The sequence below is a fragment of the Tetrahymena thermophila genome, assembly GCF_000189635.1.
Source record: "Tetrahymena thermophila SB210 genomic scaffold scf_8254470, whole genome shotgun sequence".
In the NCBI taxonomy this organism is placed as follows: Eukaryota; Ciliophora; class Oligohymenophorea; order Hymenostomatida; family Tetrahymenidae; genus Tetrahymena; species Tetrahymena thermophila.
In genome coordinates, this window is record NW_002476246.1 from 467,635 (window position 1) to 490,088 (window position 22,454).

The 22,454-nt window shown below is 22.1% G+C and overlaps 5 protein-coding genes across 5 annotated transcripts; 3 read left to right on the plus strand and 2 right to left on the minus strand. All coding sequences in view use genetic code 6, as the record gives it.

The window, feature by feature from the left end:
• Positions 1–3,309: 3,309 nt before the first annotated feature.
• On the plus strand, positions 3,310–7,156 carry TTHERM_01176650 (hypothetical protein; the record flags this gene model as incomplete). Its single annotated transcript, XM_971439.2, has 6 exons — positions 3,310–4,126; positions 4,276–4,761; positions 4,884–5,174; positions 5,334–5,513; positions 5,556–6,442; positions 6,572–7,156. The coding sequence occupies 6 exons, from the start codon at positions 3,310–3,312 to the stop codon at positions 7,154–7,156; spliced, it is 3,246 nt and encodes a 1,081-aa protein (XP_976532.2).
• A 1,001-nt stretch (positions 7,157–8,157) lies between these two features.
• Positions 8,158–13,250, plus strand: TTHERM_001089028 (hypothetical protein; the record flags this gene model as incomplete). Its single annotated transcript, XM_012799420.1, has 6 exons — positions 8,158–8,221; positions 8,335–9,102; positions 9,238–9,723; positions 9,821–11,663; positions 11,715–11,853; positions 11,946–13,250. 6 exons carry the CDS (start codon positions 8,158–8,160, stop codon positions 13,248–13,250), a joined length of 4,605 nt encoding a protein of 1,534 aa, XP_012654874.1.
• Positions 13,251–13,609: 359 nt separating this feature from the next.
• TTHERM_001089029 (hypothetical protein) lies at positions 13,610–14,979 on the plus strand (the record flags this gene model as incomplete). The annotated part of the gene is made up of 2 exons (XM_012799421.1): positions 13,610–14,825; positions 14,879–14,979. 2 exons carry the CDS (start codon positions 13,610–13,612, stop codon positions 14,977–14,979), a joined length of 1,317 nt encoding a protein of 438 aa, XP_012654875.1.
• A 159-nt stretch (positions 14,980–15,138) lies between these two features.
• TTHERM_01089030 (transmembrane protein, putative) lies at positions 15,139–20,696 on the minus strand. Its single transcript, XM_001011739.2, has 6 exons — positions 20,497–20,696; positions 19,733–20,431; positions 17,803–19,576; positions 17,185–17,653; positions 15,271–17,137; positions 15,139–15,220 (listed from the first exon to the last, which is right to left on the minus strand). The coding sequence occupies exons 1-6, from the start codon at positions 20,644–20,646 to the stop codon at positions 15,149–15,151; spliced, it is 5,031 nt and encodes a 1,676-aa protein (XP_001011739.2). The 5' UTR covers positions 20,647–20,696; the 3' UTR covers positions 15,139–15,148.
• Positions 20,697–22,026: 1,330 nt separating this feature from the next.
• On the minus strand, positions 22,027–22,451 carry TTHERM_001089039 (transmembrane protein, putative; the record flags this gene model as incomplete). The annotated part of the gene is made up of 2 exons (XM_012799422.1): positions 22,027–22,158; positions 22,218–22,451. The coding sequence occupies 2 exons, from the start codon at positions 22,449–22,451 to the stop codon at positions 22,027–22,029; spliced, it is 366 nt and encodes a 121-aa protein (XP_012654876.1).
• Between the last annotated feature and the right edge of the window lie 3 nt (positions 22,452–22,454).

The window sequence follows — 22,454 nt, forward strand, 5'->3', positions numbered from 1 at the left end:
AAGTAATTGCTTATATTTTTTAAAAATATTGTATTTTCTTAAGAATTTTTTCAAATAAAAAAAATAATTTCTTAATTAATTAATATTTATAAATTTATTTATCTGACATATTTTGGAATTCGTTAAGGCACAGATAGTCATAAAGCAATATTCTATATCAATTCACTCTATTAAATAAAATAAAAAAATATAAAATACTCATAAAACTAAAAACTTTCTAAAAACTAAATTATTTTATTCATCGCTTATCTATTTTCAATATTAAATATAAAAGACAATTCTTTTTAATTTAGCATTACATATGATTGATTCAATATTAAATTTAATAATTTATTAGTTTAAAATATAAATAAATTAGAAAAAATATTTAATCAAAACTAAAAAGCATAAATCAAATAAAGCTAATATTTTTAAATTCATTACATTTTTTACAATTTCAGCCATTTTATAATGAATTATTAATATAAAAAATATTTAATAGAAAAAAATATTCTGGAATTATTCTATTAATCATAAATAAAAATTAAGAAGTTTATTTGAAAGGGAGGTTACCTCTTTTCAAATTTAGTAAAAAATTCATAATATATATTACATTGTGTTTCTTCCTAATGGATATATTTTTTTAAATAATAATTAAGTTTGCTCTTGTCCTAGCACGTTAAAGATTAACAACATGTATAACTCAATGCAAAGTTTAAAAGTATAAATAATTTTTAGCAAATAATTTAGATAAATGCGAAAATTGTGAAAATAATTACAACCTAGATAATTATTTATATTTTACATATTTTTAGGTTATTTTAAATAGCTTAATGATCGTATTCATAACATTTTATTATTTTTATATGAAACCATAAGAAGACAAGAATACTAATATTAAAAATTGTCTATTAGTAGAGGATGATTAGACTTAGGATGAATAACATAGATTTAATGCTGATTGGGTAATTATAGAATCAGCTTTTGCTATTTTAATTATTCATATTTTAAGTGTAATTATCAATCTACTGAAAAGTATAACTAATTTAGTTAAAGACTTTATTTGCACATTATTTAAATCAAAAAAAAGAGTTAGAAAAAATATATAAATAAATTAGGAGATATTAATTAATCAAAGTATAAAACTATAGATGTTGCTTCTCAATATCTTTAGAAAAAATCAGAAGTATCTAAAAAAATTTTAGTTCAATTATATCTTAAAAAGGATCAACTTCTAGGTTCTCATTATCACAATTAAAAAGGTAGATAGCCTAAAGAATTAACCTACGATATATCCTTCAATAAAAATAAATATTTTTAACCAATTATATTAGAACTAAAAAATAAAAATAATTTAAATTTACAAGAATTAAGCTTAAATGATAAAGATTAGAATGATCTTAAAAAATAAATTCATTTTAGTATTAAAAATAAGATATATTATATAGTTTATCATATAACTAATTATAAAGTTAATATTAACATCTAAGTAATAGATTTTTAAACTAAAATGCTTAATTACTAATTATATGTTATCCCATAAAGATTATTTTATACAATTAGTATAACAAAATAAATAAAATATGTAATTTATTATTTGCCTTTTGTAAAACAATTTTTATTTTAGAATCTAAAAATGCATTTATTTAGAATTTTTATTTTTGCAATAAAATAAAGCTAGTTGAATGAAATCAAGTAATCTATTTTTGAAAATATCTAACCTGCTCTTATGAAGACAGGATAGTTTATTTCCTCTTTAAGTGAAATATTTTTTAATACTTGATATTACACTTTTCAATTCTTTTTAATCTAAACATTTCTCTTTAAAAGTGTTAAGACTATTTTATAATCCTTCACTTTTATTTTAGGTCATAATTTCTTAACATAAAAATATTCTAACCTTACAAATCATTATTAAGTGATAGATAGCACTTTATTCATTCAAAAAAAGCTAAATAAAAGTTCGCAATGATATAGATCATTATTTTAATCTTATAGCAGCAAATTAATTACTAGTTAGAAACTAGTAAAAATATGATCAACTAAATAAGACTATAAAAAAATTAATAATTGTTAATTAAATATTGATTTCAAATATTTTTATCTAAAATAATAAATTAAGAATTATTTAAAACATAAGTCTAATTATTGGCAATAAGAATTTTTTATAATGTCATACATTTAAAATAAATAAAAGGATTTTCATAAAGTTTGTAAAGTCTGTTAATTAAATATTTGAAAAATTATTTAAAAATAAATATTTGATGCCAAAAAAATATCTATTCCATGTTTTTTAAAAAAAATTTGATTATCTATTTTACTAAGATTTCTAAAATTAAAAGAAACAATCAAATAATAAAAGAATTTTTTTTTTCATAAATAACTAATAGTAAAAATCATTGAAATTATTATTTAAATTATGGTATAAATTTTAGACTTTAATTGTCCCATATATCTTATTGTATTTTCTCTTAAGTTAGCTTTTATTTAAAAAAAATTTTTCTTTGTATATTCTTTTCTATTAAAAATACAAAAAATTTAACAAATCTATTTTCAGTCTTCTCAATTAATACTTAACATATTCCTTACTTACTTAATACAGTAAAAAGCGAATTATATATATTTAATACAATTAATTAAATGTACATAAGATGTTAAATATATTTTAATGCTTTTAATAATTTTGAATTAGAGCAAGAACCAGTAAGTGAATATTTTAAGTAACGTGTCATGAGAGCGAAATTGGTATTTGGTTACTAAATTTGTTACATTTATGGACTTAAAATTATCCTATAAAATATCTTTTTAATTAATACTATCTAGTTACTTAAAATAATGTGGCCAGAGATAAAAATTTTACTTTGAGGTATATTATGAATTATTACTTGAGTAAACAATAAAAATTGATTATTATATATTATTTAGCATTTTTGTAAAAATAAATTAGCCAGATCAAAATAAAAAGAATTTTAACCTCTCTATATTATATTTAGTTCGATTATATTCCATTAATATGTTTTTATCTAGTATTCAAAAGGCTGAATATTTTCCTTATTTGTGTATCTAAAAACTATTTGTAAATACTTGTAAAAAATTATTCTAATTAAAAGAAACAAAGTTTTGTCAAAAAGAAAAATTCAGATAAATTGAAAAAGTAACAAAGAGGAGAAATATTTCTAAAGTATATTTTAGCTAAATAATGATCAAATAATTTTTCTTTTTATTTGTCTTATTTCTAACAACTATTGACCGTTTTATTGTGAGAGGTTTACCTATTATTTTATTTTTCATTAAATATCGTTCTACTTTTTTTTGTTTAACATAAAATATATGGAAGTTAAATATTAAAAAAGCTATTAAATTTTATTTTAATAAATAGGGTTAGAAGTGGTCTACTATTAAGATTTTACTCCTATTCTTTCCTGCTCTAATCTTTTTAGCTAGTATTTGTCTATAGTTTCTGGTTCTTTTTCTGGTGGAAGTTGCTAATATTAATGCTAGAGATCAGATAACGGAAATCATGCTGACATATTTTCAACAAATATGTCTAATTATCCTAGCGGATTCTAAATGATAAAATCAATTACAAAACCTTATTCTTTTTTTGGTGTTAATTTAGTTTATTTAGTGAAAGATGACCCCTTGAATATGAATATATTTGATGGAAATACTTCTTTGTTCAGTTAAAATTATAGCGGCGGTAGTACAGGTACGAATGTGGAATATAATTATAGACTAAAATGTTCTTTTTGGTCTGGAAATTTGTAAGTAAGTAAGGAAACAGTTTAATTAAATTAATATCTAGCATCAGACACTATAAAATTGTAGTTTAAATAACATGTAACTAGTGATTTTTCTTGGTATGGTGTTTTGAAGTTAAGGGCATGGGCTAATTGTGTTGAGAATTGTAATATTTGCTTAGACAATACGAACTGCAGCAGCTGTCTTTAAGGGTTTGATAGGTATACACTATAATCAGGATAAAAAGTATGTGAATAAACTTAAGATTGCAACATAACAAATTGTTTTTCATGTATCAAAAGTCCTGCTTCTTCTCTAACATTTACTTGTGTTAAATGTCTACCAGGTTATTCATTAGATACTAACAAAAATTGTATTGCAAATACTGGAGGAGATTGTCCTGCAAGTACATTTAAATTATAATTTAATAGTTTAAAAATACTAATATTATTCAATATAAAATATAATTCTATGTTTAAATTTAATTATCAAATTGAAATAATTTTAAATAAAAATATTTTTTTAATAATAATTTTATTTTTATTACTTAATTAGACTAGTATTAATCAATGGTTTAAGGTTGCTAAGCCTATAGTAGTTAATGTTTTTTGTAAAAGTAAAATACTTACTTTACTTGGTTACCTTGTCCTGGATAAGTAAATTTATCTTAATACAAATGCTTAAATTTTTAGTCTATTCTTATCTATGAACATAAAAATTATTCTCTTTATACATGTGGCTGCCCTGTAAATAATTGCATTTAATGTCCAAATCCAAGCTAATGCTCTTAGTGTTAATTAGGATATACTTATGATCCTATCTCTTTAACTTGTACTTTTGTGATATGCCCTGTATTATATTCCCACGATCCTTAAACTGGTCTATGTAGTAAAAATTGCAGCGGAAATGACTGTTAGTAATGTGATTAAAATCAATAATGTACTTTATGTAATCCTACAGGTAATTTTTATATAGAAACCGCAAATCCAGTCAATTGCGCTTTGTGTACAATTTAAAATTGCTCAAGCTGCTCAGGAGAAGGTATTTAATTATTTTATTTATTTACTAAACTCAAAAAAATAAAATTTTTCGAGTTTTAAAAAATAATATTTTTTATTAAAAGTTTAAATTTAAAAATATATTTATTTAATTTTGAAATTTAGGACTTTGTTAGCAATGCTAAAACTATTTTTCCTTAAGTTTAGACAGAACTGCTTGTAATCCTTGTAATGTCAAAAATTGTAGTTAATGTGTAATTGGTTAACCTAGTTTATGTTAGACATGTATAGCTGGTTATATTTAAAGCTCTGATAAAACTACTTGTTCATGTTCTGTGTAAAATTGTTAAACATGCAATTCTTAAGATGGTACAATTTGTGATTTTTGTGTAAATGGATATTTAATTAGTTTAGACAAAAAGTAGTGTTCATGTGTTGTTCCTAATTGTTCTCAGTGTAATCTTTTAGATGGTACTTAATGCTAAACTTGAGTTAGTGGATATAATTTGAACCTTTTAAATAGTAAATGCTTATGTAACGTTTCTAATTGCTAAACTTGCAATTCTTCAAATGGTAATTTATGTGATAGTTGCATAACTAATTATTCACCAGTAGGTATCTAATCGCTAATTTGTACCTGCTAAGTTTATGGATGCTAAACTTGCACTCCTCTGAATAGGCTCATGTGTTAAATTTGTTATTCGAATTTCATTATTTCATAAAGTGGATCTTGCTTATGTAATGTTTAGAATTGCAGCCAATGTAGTGCAACAGATGGAAATACATGTAATACATGTATGAATAATTACTTATTAAATTCTTCTAAAACATCATGAGATTGCTAAGTAAACAGCTGTAATTAATGTGATTAAAACAATGGAAAAATATGTATATCTCCTAAGCCAGGTTATACTTATGATCCTATAAGTTAAACAAATAAATGTAATTTTGCAAACTGTAAAAGATGTGACCCAAACGATGGAAAAATTTGTTTGTAATGTTAAAATGGATATAACTTCAGTTTAAACTAATGTTAGTGCAATGTTTAATATTGTTAAAAATGTGATCCTTTAAATGGGAGTACATGTCAATAATGCATTACTGAATATCACTTTAATCCAACTGGTTAAACTGTTTACTGCTAGCTGAATTGCAACTTAGATAACTGCAAAGAATGTTAAGATCCTCCAAATAATAAAACTTAATGTAAAAGCTGTAATTCTGGATATGTATTAGATCCATCTACAAATTAGTGTGTTTCAACTTAATGCAAAGTTCCTCAGTGTAGTCAATGCTAACCATATAAACCAAATCTATGCTAAACATGTAATGATAAATATAATTTAAATTATGATTCTCAATGTATTTTATCAATAAAGAATGATTTTTCTGTTTAGTAAACCGTGATTTAAAATGTTGGCTATAATATCACTTTAATTTTTAAAAATTAAATAGTTATGGAAGATTAAAATTTTGACAGTTAATTAAACATTTGCAAAAACTTAAATAACTCAAAAATTCAAATGTAATTCGGATCAATTATAGGAGGTTTAGTGCTACCTTAAAATGACCAATATTCTGATGTATATAACAAAAAATAAGAAAACAACTTGAAAGAATTTAATTTAAAGACTTCAAATGAAAACAAATATTTACAAAAAATTGAATATGAAAAACTAACAAGATAAAAGTAGTTACAGTATAAGTGGAGTAGATATACAAATGTAATTCTTTATGGTAGAAAAATTATTTACATGACGGTTTTATTGTATTTATATGGATAAGTATACTTTTAAATGGTTATTATTAATTCTATGAATATTTTCCTATCAATATATTATCTATACATTAAGCCATAAGAAGAAAAATCTGCTAATATAAAAAATGGAATAAGTGAGGTGTTACTAGTAATAATGCAGGTTACAATTTGTTTCTTAGTTAAAGATGATGAAAGTTAAAGAGAAGAAGATAGATTTAATATAGGATGGATTATAGTTGGTAGTGCATCTTTAATTTTAACTATACATATTTTTAGTGTTGTTGTAGATCTATTAAAAGGCATTTATAATCTTGTTAAAGATTTTATTTGCACACTGATAAAACCAAAAGCAGAGATAGAAAGTTTAAAATAAGAAAAATTCGTTGAGGAATAGAATAAATAAAATAAATTTTTAAGACTAACTTCTTAAATTTCGGTTGATAAATTAAGATTTATGAAAAAGAAATTAAGCTTAGTTCCTTAGTCATAATTAGATATATCTATGGTATCAATATAAAGACATTAAATAAAATAAAAATAAATAATAGTTTAGCCTAAAAATAATGAAAGCAACCATATCATAGAACTACAAAAACAATCAGAAAATTGTGACTTGTTATATAAACAAACCCTTAAAGACGAAGAAAATTAAATAAAAAAAAATGATAATTCTTTTTGATTAAAAAACTCTCCATTCCATTAAAAAATCAATTAATAAATTTCATTTATACACAATAACATAAATAATTAGACTATAAATAAAATACTATTTTCAACACCATGATTTATTAATATATCAAATAATTATATTCTAGCTGCTAAAAATAGATCATAAGTATTTTTATGAAAGTATTGTTCATATTTTAAAAAAATCTTGTATTTTCTAAAGAATGTTTTAAAATAAAAAGAAAAATTTTTTTCAATTAATTTATTTAAATTCGATAAACACATATTTTTTTTATAAAGTTACTCATTTATTTCAAAATAAATATTAATCAACTTTATATGAAATATTGAAAAATAATATAAATCAAAAAATTTAGAGTTAATATAGTAAAAATTAAATTATATATTATTTAATAAATAATTTGGTGTATATGTGATATAAAATATATTTATAATGCATTTATTTAATAATTTTGAATTAAAGCAAATATCAGAAAGTGCGTATTTTAAGTAATATGACATAAGGGTAAAATCAGTACTTGGTTACTCAAATTTGTTATCAGAGATGAACTTAAAATAATCCTTGTAAAATATCTTTTTAAATCAATACTTTAAATTTACTTGAAAAAATGTAGAAGGCATAAATATTTTTATTTTTAAGTATATCATGAATTATAACTTGAGTAAGCACAACTAATCAAAATTAATTATTATTCCTTATTTAATATCTTTGTAAAAATAAATTAATCAGATTCAAATATCAAGGAGTTGAGATTATCTTTTAAAAAATTCAATGGTGTTGTGTTTAGTTTGATTATATTCCATATATATGTTTTTATATGGTATTCAAAAGACTGATTTATTTCGTTATTTGTGTATCTAAAAACTATTTGTATTTGATTTATCTATATATTATTTTTTTTAAAAGTAACAAAATTTTGTCAAAAACAAAATTCAGATTAATTCAAAAAGTAAATAGAGAGGAATATTATTTAAGTATATTTTAGCTAAAAAATGATGTAATAATTTTTCTTTCTACTTGTCTTATTCCTAGCAATTAATGGTATTATTGTGAGAGGTATATCTATTACTTTATTTTTCATTAAATGATCATTCTACTTTTTTTTGTTTAACATAAAATACGTAGAAGTTAAATATTAAAAAAGCTATTAATTTTATTTTAATAAATAGGGTTAGAAGTGATCTACTATTAAGATTTTACTCCTAGTCTTTCCTGCTCTAATATTTTTAGCTAGTATTGGTCATTAGTTTCTGGTTCTTTTTCTGGTGGAACTTGCCAATATTAATGTTCGAGAACAGATAATGGAATTCATATTGACATATTATCACCAGATATGTCTAGTGATCCTAAAGGATTCTAACTGATAAAATCAATCACATAACCTTATTCTTTTTTTGGTGTTGATTTAGTTTATTTAGTGAAAGATGACTTCTTAAATATGTCTATATTTGATGGAAATACTTCTTTGTTCAGTTAATACTATAGTGGCGCAAATACAGGTACGAGTTTGGAATATAATTATAAACTAAAATGTTCTTTTTGGTCTGGAAATTTGTAAGTAAGTAAGGAAACAGTTTAATTGAATTAATATCTAGCATCAGACTAGATAAAAGTGAAGTTCGTATAACATGTAATTAGTGATTCTTCATGGTATGGTGTTTTAAAGTTAAGAACATGGGCTAATTGTGTAGAAAATTGCGATATTTGCTTAAACAGTACTAATTGCAGCAGTTGTCTTTAAGGGTTTGATAGGTATACACTACAATCAGGATAAAAAGTATGTGAATAAACTTAAGATTGCAACATAAACAATTGCTTTTCATGTATCAAAAGCTCTCTTTCTTCACAAACAGCTACTTGTGTTAAATGTCTACCAGGTTATTCCTTAGATGCTAACAAAAATTGTATTGCAAATCCTGGAAGGGCTTGTCTTGCATGTAAATTTAAACTTTAATTTAATGGTTTAAAATAAATAGTATTCAATATAAAATATAAATCTATGTTTAAATTTAATAATTAAATTGAAATTAAAACTTTTGTAAATAATAATATTATTTTTATAATTAAATTAGACTAATATTAATCAACATTTTCATTTTGCTAAGCCTACAGTACTAAATGTTATATGTAAAAGTAAAATACTTACTATAAGTGGTAAATTTGTCCTGGATAAGTAAATTTATCTTAATACAAATGCTTAAATTCTTAGACTATTCTTATCTATGAACATAAAAATTATTCTCTTTATACATGTGGTTGCCCTGTAAATAATTGCATTTAATGTCCAAATCCAAGCTAATGCTCTTAGTGCTAATTAGGATATACTTATGATCCTATCTCTTATACTTGTACTTTTGTGATGTGCCCTCTATTGTATTCACGTGATCCTTAAACAGGCCTATGCAGTAAAAATTGCAGCGGAAATGACTGTTAGTAATGTGATTAAAATCAATAATGTACTTTGTGTAACCCTACAGGTAATTATTATATAGTAACCGCAAATCCGGTAAATTGCGCTTTGTGTACAATTTAAAACTGCTTAAGCTGCTCAGGAGAAGGTATTTAGTTAATTTAATATATTTTCTAAATCCAATAAAAATAATTTTTTTTATAAAATTTAATTTTAAAAAATATTTATTTAAATATGAATTTTAGGACTTTGTTAGCAATGCTAAAATCATTTTTCTTTAAGTTCAGACAGAACTTCTTGTTATCCTTGTAATGTAGACAATTGTAGTTAATGTGTAATTGGTTAACCTAGTTTATGTTAGACATGCATAAATGGTTATATATAAAGCATTGATTAAACTACTTGTTCATGCTCTGTGTAAAATTGTTAAGCATGCAATTCTTAAGATGGTACAATTTGTGATTTTTGTGTAAATGGGTATCTAATTAGCTTAGACAAAAAGTAGTGTTCATGTGCTATTCCAAATTGTTCTCAGTGTAATCTTTTAGATGGTACTTAATGCTAAACTTGTGTTAGTGGATATAATCTGAACCCTATAAATAGTAAATGTTTATGTAATGTTTCTAATTGCTAAACTTGTAATTCTTTAAATGGTAATTTATGCGATAGCTGCATAACAAACTATGCACCAGTAGGTATCTAATCGCCAATTTGTACTTGCTAAGTTTATGGATGCTAAACGTGCACTCCTCTTAATGGGCTCATGTGTTAAATTTGTTATTCAAATTTCATAATTTCATAAAGTGGATCTTGCTTATGTAATGTTTAGAATTGCAGCCAATGTAGTGCAACAGATGGAAATATATGTAATACATGTGTGAATAATTACTTATTAAATTCTTCTAGAACATCATGTGATTGCTAAGTAAACAGCTGTAATTAATGCGATCCAAACAATGGAAAAATATGTATTTCTCCTAAGCCAGGTTATACCTATGATCCTATAAGTTAAACAAATAAATGTAATTTTGCAAATTGTAAAAGATGTGACCCAAACAATGGAAACATTTGCTTGTAATGTTAAAATGGATATAACTTTAGTTCGAACTAATGTTAGTGCAATGTTTAATATTGTTAAAAATGTGATCCTTTAGATGGGAGTACATGTCAATAATGCATTACTGAATATCACTTTAATCTAATTGGTTAAACTGTTTAATGCTAGCTCAATTGCAGCTTAGACAACTGCAAAGAATGTTAAGACCCTCCAAATAATAAAACTTAATGTAAAAGCTGTAATTCTGGATATGTATTAGATCCATCTACAAATTAGTGTGTTTCAACTTAATGCAAAGTTCTTCAGTGTAGTCAATGTTAACCATATAAGCCAAATCTATGCTAAACATGTAATGATAAATATAATTTAGATTCTGATTCTTAATGTATTTTATCAATATAGAATGATTTCTCTGTTTAGTAAACTGTCATTTAAAATGTAGGATATAATGTTACTTTACTTTTTAAAAATTAAATAGTTATGGAAGATTAAAATTTTGATAGTTAATTAAAAATCTAAATATAAGATTATGCAAACCCTTTTTAAGTTACTATCCTATAGGTTTAGGAAAAATCAATAAAAATTTAATTAAAATTATAAGAAAATTGTAAAAATAAGAACTTGGTAGTTTAGATGAAAGATCATAGCTTTGTGTAGATTAATAACTTAGTCGATCCACAAAAAGAAGTAAAACTTAATGAATATGTAGTTCTTTCAGAATCTTAAATTTAATAGTCTTAACAGACTAAATAAGTTGCTTCTGGAGCTTCCTCTTCCTTACTTATAATGATGATACTTATGATAGTGATAGGAAATACCTATGTTCTTTTTAGTACAATAGATTTAACAACTTTTATTTATTTTATGCTCTTTATTGATGTTAGATATCCTGATAATGTTATGTCATTTTGTTCTATATTTTAAAATTTCCAGTTTGCTTTCATTCCAAACGCAATATAAGTTTATTTAATGGATTCTAATTATACTCAACCGTACACTCCCAAGAAATTCATTGATAATGGATATGATGCGTAAAATATCATTTTTCAAATAAATTTGTTTAAATATTTTTAATTAAATAGATATTTTTTTAATGGAGCAGGATAATCTCTTACAACTATGGCTGGTATCATAGCAATATATGGAGTTATCAAAATTCTATCTTATATTCCTATAACTTCTATAAGAGTATATATAAGAAATAAAATCAAAAGTGGATGGGTATATTTTTATCAATTATTTTAAGTTATTTAAAAAAGTTATGAAATTTTACTAAGCTAGTTTTGACTTATTTTTTATTTAAAAAAAATTAGGAATTTTGTGGCTTTTTTGATATGGTTGGATGTGTGTATGTTTATTTATTAATATCTTCTTTATTATAGTTTTACAGTTTTTAATTTGATGAATCACTTACTTTTATTAACTATACACTCTTTTCTTTAACCTTTGCATTCACTATTATCTACCCAATAATGATAACAATTTTCATAAAAAAATGCAAAAACTTAAATGACCCATAAATTCAAATGTAATTTGGATCAATTATAGGAGGTTTAGTGATACCTTAAAATGATCAAAATTCTGAGGAATAGAACAAAAAACAAGAAAACAACTTGAACCAATCTAATCTAAAGACATTTAATGAAAACAAATCTTTATAAAAAATTGAAAATGAAAAACTAGCAAGATAAAAACAGTTACAGTATAAGTGGAGTAGATATACAAATGTAATTCTTTATGCTAGAAAAATTATTTACATGATTGTTTTATTATATTTTTATGGATAAGTATACTTATAAATGATTATTATTAATTCTATGAATGTTTTCCTATCAATCTTTTATTTGTACCTTAAGCCATAAGAAGAAAAATCTGCTAATATAAAAAATGGAATAAGTGAGGTATTACTAGTAATAATGCAGGTTACAATTTGCTTCTTAGTTAAAGATGATGAAAGTTAAAGAGAGGAAGATAGATTTAACATAGGATGGATTATAGTTGGTAGTGCATCTTTAATTTTAACTATACATATTTTTAGTGTTATTTTAGATCTATTAAAAGGTATTTATAATCTTGTTAAAGATTTTATTTGCACACTCATAAAACCAAAAGCAGAGATCGAAAACTTAAAATAAGAAAAACTCGCTTAGGAATAGAATAAATAAAATAAATTTTTAAGACTAGCTTCTTAAATTTCGATTGATAAATTAAGAAGTATAAAAAAGAAATTAAGCTTAGTTCCTTAGTCATAATTAGATATATCTAAGGTATCTATATAAAGACATTAAACCAAATAAAAATAAATAATAGTTTAGCCTAAAAATAATGAAAGCAACCATATCATAGAACTACAAAAGCAATCAGAAAATTATGGCTAGTCAAATAAGCATTCCCTTAAAGACATAGAAAACTAAATTAAAAAAAATGAATAGAAAAACTCTTCTTTTGAATTAAAAAACTCTCCAGACCATGAAAAAATGAATTTATAAAATTCATTTATCCACAATAACATAAATAATTAGACTACTCATAGAATACTATTTTCAGCACCTCAATCTATTAATATATCTAATAATGATTTATTATCAGCTAAAAATCCATCATAAGTATTATTATGAAAGTAATTGTTCATATTTTTTAAAAATATTGTATTTTCTAAGAATGTTTTAAAATAAAAAAAATAATTTTTCAATTAATTTATATTTATAAATTTATTTATCTGGTAAATTATGGAATTAGTTAAGGCAAATATAGTCATAAAGCAATATTCTATATCAATTCACTCTATTAAATAAAATAAAAAAATATAAAATACTTATAAAAATAAAAACTAAAATATTTTATTCATCACTTATCTATTTTCAATATAATATATAAAAGACAATTCTTTTTAATTTAGCATTACATATGATTGATTAAATCTTAAATTTAATAATTTATTATTTAAAAAAATTAGGAATTTTGTGGTTTTTTTGATATGATTGGATGTGTGTATGTTTATTTATTATTATCTTCTCTATTATAGTTTTACAGATTTTAATTTGATGAATCACTTGCTTTTATTAACTACACACTCTTTTCTATAACCTTTTTATTCACTATAATATATCCAATAATGTTAACAATTTTCATAAAAAATTGCAAAAACTTAAATGACCCATAAATTCAAATGTAATTTGGATCAATTATAGGAGGTTTAGTGATACCTTAAAATGATCAAAATTCTAAATAATAGAATAAAAAGTAAGAAAATAAAATAAACGAATCTAATCTAAAGACTTCAAATGAAAAAAAATTTTTATAAAAAATTGAGCATGAAAAAGTAACCAGATAAAAATAGTTACAGTATAAGTGGAGTAGATATACCAATGTAATTATTTATGCTAGAAAAATTATTTACATGATGGTTTTATTGTATTTTTATGGATAAGTATACTTTTAAATGGTTATTATTAATTCTATGAATATTTTCCTATCAATTTATTATCTATACATTAAGCCTTAAGAAGAAAAATCTGCTAATATAAAAAATGGAATAAGTGAGGTGTTACTAGTAATAATGCAGGTTACAATTTGCTTCTTAGTTAAAGATGATGAAAGTTAAAGAGAGGAAAATAGATTTAACATAGGATGGATTATAGTTGGTAGTGCATCTTTAATTTTAAGTATACATATTTTTAGTGTTGTTGTAGATCTATTAAAAGGTATTTATAATCTTGTTAAAGATTTTATTTGCACACTCATAAAACCAAAAGCCGAGATTGAAAAGTTAAAATAAGAAAAACTCGCAGAGGAATAGAATAAATAAAATAAATTTTTCATACTAACTTCTTAAATTTCGGTTGATAAATTAAGATTTATGAAGAAGAAATTAAGTCTAGTTCCTTAGTCATAATTAGATATATCTATGGTATCAATATAAAGACATTAAATTAAATAAAAATAAATATTAGTTTAGCCTAAAAATAATGAAAGCAACCATATCATAGAACTACATAAGCAATCAGAAAATTGTGACTTGTTAAATAAACATACCATTAAAGACGAAGAAAACTAAATAAAAAAAATGAATATAAAATTCATTTATACACAATAACATAAATAATTAGACTATAAATAGAATACTATTTTCAGCATCAAAATCTATTAATATATCAAATAATTATATACTAGCTTCTAAAAATTGATCATAAGTATTTTTATGAAAGTATTGGTTATATTTTAAAAAATCTTGTATTTTCTAAAGAATTTTTAAAAATAAAATAAGTAATTTTCTCAATTAATTTATTATAAATTCGATATTAACAGATTTTTTTTATAAAGTAACTCATTTATTTCAAAATATGAATATTTATAAACTTTATATTATTTACTTTTTTTATTTATAATTTTTACTCAGTTCGTAAATAAAATTAAAATTGTGTTCACATAAAATAAGTTATTTTTTTAAATTATTATATCTAAATTTTTTTTCTCAAAGATTTAAAACACAAACATATAAAAATTTTATAAAAATTCAATGATTTTTTGTTTTCTTATTATAAAAGTAATTCATAACTGGAGAAGTTGGCAGATTTACTTGTTAATCCTTATTTTCAAAAAAAAAAATTAATAGATTAATTTAAATAAAAAAATTACTAATTCCTAAATAAGCTGAGAATCAAATATTAACTATTTGTCATTTTTTGTTGTATGGCTACTTAAAATTAAGTCATCCTTAAGAGCTTTAGATTCTAAATTAGAGTATTACTTGTTAATTTAATACTCTGTATCTTTAAATTATTATTTTTCTTAAATCTTGCATTAACCATTTTATTATTATATACTTTGTGAAAATATTTTAAATTCTTATGATTCCTTTAACTTTGAGATATTTATTTTTCTAAATTTGATGATTACTTTTTTCCACAAATAATGTACTCTTATATAGCTCACTCTTCTAATTCTTATAAAATTCATCAAATATGGTAAATATCTTTTCATACTTATTATCAACTAAGTAATTTTACTTTCATTATTTTACCCATTAATCAGTTTTATTTCTATGTTATTAAAAGTTATTTATATTAACATAAACAAAACTTAGAGATTAATAACAATTAAGCTAATATAACTTAAAACTTTGAATACACTGAAAACAGTATCTTGACTATCTTAAATCATAAAACCTAAAACAATAAAGCTATAATTGAGTCTTAAAATCAAAAACTTTTCACAATTCTATTGTTATTAATTTTAAAATGGTGATAGTGTGATTTAAAAATATAAATAAAATAATAAAATTATTTATATCAATATAATCTAAATGATTGGGCTTAATTAAGTATTTATTAATATCATCAACAAAAATTTTTTAAGTATCTTAATTAGCTCCCAATATGCATATTATGTTTTATAGCTTTTATACAATATACCATGAGTTAATATCTAATCATATCTATTACTTAGCTTAGGCGAATGTTAAAATGCTTTTAGTTTTCTATAGTAATAAAAAGGTATAAAAACGCACCATATGAATAGGAAAGGAATAATAATAGTAAATATGTAGATCAAATGAATATCTGAATAGCATTCATAGTTAAGCTAAGCAATTAAATACTATTTTTAAGCTATTTATCTACAAAACAATCCCTATAACAGTAACTTTGAAATTGAAGGTTAGTAAAATAAGTAAAAGAATGTAAATACCATCATAAAAGTATATCTTTTTTAGCTAACTAAGCTCAACTTTAATTTTTTTCTTTTAAAAATATAGGATGCAATCAAAGATATCAATAAATATTAAATAAATACAGAACTGATTTAAATGATAATTCTAAAAAACCAAAGTGGAAATTTATCTGTCATAATGAACAAACAATCTAAGCTGGCCACAGTCATTTTAACAGGTTCACCAAAAACATTTATTATTTACTCAATTTATTAAGGAATATTAGCAGTGAATAAAAAGAATATTTGAAATATTTGAAAATAGTTTATGAAAATCTTGATCCACAAATATAAATCTTAACCCTGTGAGCATGACTTACTGGTTATAAAAAGATCCATTTTTCTCAAAACATCTAGCTTAAAAAGTATCATTTTCTTATTGAATTAGCTATTGATGCTGTTTGTGATGTAAAAAATATAAAATAAAATAAGAGCAAAAAAATAAAGATATTAAGACAGAGCTTATTTGCAAGGTAAACACTCATCATTATTCTTTTTACCAAAATGCTCATTCCAAATTTCTCCTTTACTATCACAAGTATCGCATAGAGGACCAATATATCCTTTATCGCATCCAAATTTACTACTTGAATCATCTTCTATACATCCTTTTGTGTTGCAAGAATAAATTTCATCAGACAATTTATTAATCCTCCAATAGCCATTATTAAGTATGATGGAATTTCCTGAACAGCTCTTAGCCTATATAGGACATTTTAAACAATTTAGCTAATTTTAATCTCTCTCGATATTCGGTATAACTAAGGAATATCTATCTTATGGACATAAGTAACACCTAAAGCAAAAAAAAATAAATTTAAATATAAAAAATAACATATTTACGTAACAAAACCAGAATCAACTTAAACGATTTCTCCCACTTAACATTCTCTAAATTATATTTAAATTTACATTTAGAGGTTATCATCATTTGAAACGATATATAGAGTTTAGTCCATATATTATTTAAACAATATTATAGGGTTGAACTCATATAGTTAATGTATTTTATTCTTAATTAACATTTATTATTATTTCACCAAAATATTTTATGTCTTTTAGGTATCAATTTAAATATTATAATTATTCATTTCTTCACTAATTACAGAAGAAGGCGAATACTATATGCTATTAATATCTATACATTTCAATGGATTATTTTCTTCATCAAAAAAATTAAAATACTCCATGTTCTTTAACTAATTACCACTAGATACACCTGTAATCTCATTATTTAATATGATTTTATTGGTTTATGTTACTCTCTGAATAGATCTGGGACGAGAGCCTAAATTCTAACCATAACATATTCCTATTTTATATTAAAATTTAATGAATATTATAAAATATAAAAAATGAAACAACAAAAATATCACAACAAATTAAAATTATATTTTTGGAATTTAAAAATCAAAAAAATAAATTTCTTCCTTAATAAAATAATATATTATATAAACTTACCAGAGTTGTTAGAGTATTTTACTTCTTTTGAATTTTTTATTGAGCTTTATTAATCATACCAAATAGCACCACCTATCAGTGATTCATTTTCTTCAAATAAAGTATCTTATAGAATAAACAAATTAGAATTTATGATTGCTATAGCCCCTCCTTTTTCAGATTTTGCTTAATTTCTATTAAATGTACTTGAAATAACCGTTATATTATATGAATTTTCTACAAAAATTGCACCTCCAGACTTTAATTTAGAATAATTATTTTCAAATATGCATTGATCTATGATTATAAAACTTTATTAATTTAGCAAACTTATGTATAAAGAACCTCCTGAGCTTTAAGAAACACAGCTTTTAAATGTATTATATTTTAAATAAGCTTGAGCTGCTTAATTAATTTCTATAGCTCCAGCTGATTACTATGACGATATTTTTGGAATGGAGCTGCTAGTTAAATTAATAAATTTACAGTATTATATCTATAAATTTTAGGTTGATAATATTTAAAGAGCATTTGCAAACCCTAAAGAGGTACTATTTTTAAAGTTAGTATTATTCAAAAACAAATACATACTTTGAACATTAAAAATTCCTCCTACGTTTGAATTAGTAAATTGAAAATGTGCAAAGTTTGAATCTGTAATTTAGATTTAATTTTTAGCTTCTATCTAGGCAAATATCCCATTTAAGGTTAAGTATTCTGATTTGGTATTTGAAAAAATGCAATTCAACGCGTTTATTTCAAAAAGAATATTCATTTAGCTAAAATCTTAATCAATAGTAACATTTTAGATTGTAAGTTTATTAAAATTTAAATATGAATTGTAAAATAAAGATACATCATTTTTTTAGAATTATTCTGCTAATAGTATACCAGTGTTATTCAATTGATTGACTTAAATATTTTAAAATATTGATTTATAAACCCCTTAAAGATAAATTATTCTTGAAATGTGTTATGACTATTCTGTTTCCATAATTCTTTTAGACTAACTAAAGTAGGTAATATTTGTTAAAACCAAGTTTTTTATTTCTAAATTATCAAGCATAATAAATTCAATTAAATTATACTATTAGAACTTCGAGTTATCAATAATTAAATTATTTATAGTTATATTACTTGAAAAAAGTATTTAAATAATTTTTCCTTTCCATTTTAAGTTTTAGATATTCATATAGTTAATATATACCCTTGTTATATTATTAAATTTAATAAAACCATTTTAGGTGTCCTGACTAATTTCTTCAAAAACATAATTTATATTTTTTATATCTAGTTACTCAATTAGTACACTCTAAGAATTTTATATAGTTATTACTGATTTATTTCTATGCAAATACTAATCTTGTATGGTCATACTTTAAATTACTACCTAAGTGATATTGCTAATAAATAATGTAGAAGAATAATTAAAGAATATTAAATTAACTTAATCTAATAATAAATAATTGAGTGATCCGTATTTATTTATTTCTAAATCCTATGAAGTGATATTTACTTTTATATTTAATTAAATAAATGCCAACCTTAAAATATTTTAATTAGATATTTCCTCTGTTAAAAAATTATTACTAGTAAGCAAAACATTTGAAAATTATTAATTTGTTTCTGTTGGATCTATTAGAGTATTATATTTTACTAGAGTAAATGGGGATATAATATTCTAAAATAACTTTATTTTAGGAATTTCAATGTCTTAAAGTTATTTCTATATTTAAATATTATATGCTCCTAAATAGCCATTAAGGTTAGATGCCCTCTACTGTAACCTTTAACTCTATTGTTTAAATACAAATTAAATATCAAAATAAAAAAATTTTGAAATTATCAATAAATTTTTATAATTTCTAATTAAATTTGTGATTGGATATTTTTCGAGAAAATAGGGTGATTAATAATTAGATTTAAAATTAAAAAATAGAATAATATTTACTGTTTAATAGTATTCTTCAATTTAATTACCATAGATGACTTAGATTTAAGAAATTTAATTTTACTAAAAAAAGGTTTAATTAAGACTGTAAGTAAATAAATTTAATTTTGCATCTGAGCTGATCACTTAAATATCTATTCCAGACAATTGATTAAAATTATCAAATAATAAATTAAAACTGAGTTCTTCAGGCTAAAAGATATCTTTGAAGCTTTAAACCAACTCTGAATAATGAGTATTAACTATAATTATTTGTATTTCACTATTGCAAATCAAAATAAAATAATCTTGATAAATTCTTTGGATGTCTACTATTTAAGAGTGCTTAAATGAGTTGTGCTTGTAATAGTTAATATAATTGAACGATATTACATCATATATTATTACATTTGAATATCCTATGATGTAAAAATACTTTTCATCAAATACAAATTTTTGACCAAATTATTAAGAATTCTAAAGGTAGCACATTATTTTTTACTAAACTAGATCATAAACATAGGCTTGATAGTTTGAAGAATAAACTAGCAATGGGTTATTTAACTAAGTCAATATAGTAAAATATTGCATATAATTCTATTCGTTTATCTAAAGTAGTAAATTGTTTGGATTAACTTCCATAGATGATAGAGTAATGTTAAAAATCGCTAAAGATTATGCTGTACTGATTGCAAGGTAAGTATTATTAAATAATTAAACCTATAATAAATAGTAATTTATTATTAAAAATCAAAAGATATAAAATAAGAAAGAAATAAAAATACTTGTGAATTCCTTTGAAGATTTATATTTACAACTTGCTGTAATTTATATTATTGAGAAAATATTAACAGTTAATAATTATCGTTAACTATTGCTAATAAGTCTTCTGATAGAATATAATATTCAATAATTTTGTCATTAGATTAGCTCATTTAAAATATTTAAGTAAATAAGAAATTATTTTGAAGCTTAAAAATCTATGTTTAACCAACTTAACAATATGAGCTTTGCTAATAAAATTTAATTGATAAACACTAAAATTATAAGTTAATATTTTTTATTATTTGCATTTAAGTTATATCAAAAACTTAAATTAACTAGCTTGACAAGAAAATTATTAATGTAGTATTATTAACTTTATTAATTAGTAAATTGAAACCGTTTAGTGTTAAAGGAGATTATAGCTTGATATAGAGAATATTTTTTAATTCTTTATCTTTTACTTAGATGATTCCTGTATTTTAATATAAGACAACATAATACTAATTATTGTCTACCTTAAATTAAAAATAATTTTTAATAAGGAGTTTATTATTAAACTCTTATTTTCCAAACAAAGATAAATTAATATCAAAATTTGTAATCACACCTTTATGATAGATAAGTATTTCGTTTGTCTGTTCAATAATTTAAGGAATTACAGATGCTGAGCCACTTTCATATTAATAACCTAATAAAAATTATAGGTTAGAAAGTTAATAAATACTTAGTTTTGGACTATTAATAACATAAACTAAATCTTATTAAGAATCTATTAGAATTGTATTCATAAAACTTAAATCCATTCCAGATTAAGTATAAAATCCCTGAGATTAATTTTGAATTACTGAGCAGTTATTCAAATCTATTGAATATATATAACTCTATGAAATCAAAATAATTTTCTAAATTAAAAAAAAAGTTATTTTAAGGATAAATAAAAAGTAATAAACTTACCATTGATTGAGATGAAATTTAATAAATCTAAATACTATCCGTTGGTATTTAACAAATTTATTAAAATACTGGTTGAATCTTGAATCCAAACACAGTACTTTATCTATTAACTAAAAACATAATATCTGAAGCAAAATTATAGTAAATATATTTTGAATGTATCTAAAAATGTGATATCAATGTTTAAATAGAATTATCTATGCTTTTTTAAGAGTATTTAAAGCTCTTTTCAAATAATTAGAGTTTATAAATAGAATAATCATCAAGTGTTAAAATGTTATTTGCTTCTTAATAGATATAAAGAGAGTAAAATGTATTACTTTTACCTATTGTGATTAAGTAAAATTATGATTTTTCAAAATTATAAACCACAAGTTTATCATAACTTGAAAACTAAATTACTAAACAGTTTATTTATTTGATGAATATAAAATTATTTGTTATAGTAGATAAAGAATCTATTAAACTACTTTAGAATTTAACATATTTATCACTCTTAAATTAGTGTGCCAATAATTAATTATTCTTAGAGTCTTAAATAATAAACGTTTCTATTTCTTAAGAAAAAAAAACTGCAGTGTAATTATTATAGACTATCATTGTTTGATTATTTTTGTTTAATAATAAAAATTAATTAGTTTCTGTCTAAATTAAAACATAGATATCTTTTTCAATAATTACTAAGTTCTAATTAATGACTTGATCTTCGCCTACCTATTAAATAGTATCTTTAAAACAAAAATTTTATAATTAAAAGAACAAATAATTATTTTTATTAAAAATTTACACAAGTACTAAAGTTACTTTGTCTGCACATTAAACAACACTAAATTAGAATTTTATTAAAATACTAAAAATTTTTTTATTAAATTTGGCTTATAAGAGATTAAATTGCCAAGATTATAATCTACAGTAGTAAATGCACTATTGCTATCATAAATAGTAGCTGCATATGTACTATTGAATAAAGCAATTTAATTTTTACCTAAAGCTCTATATATTTTTACATCTTAATCTACATTTA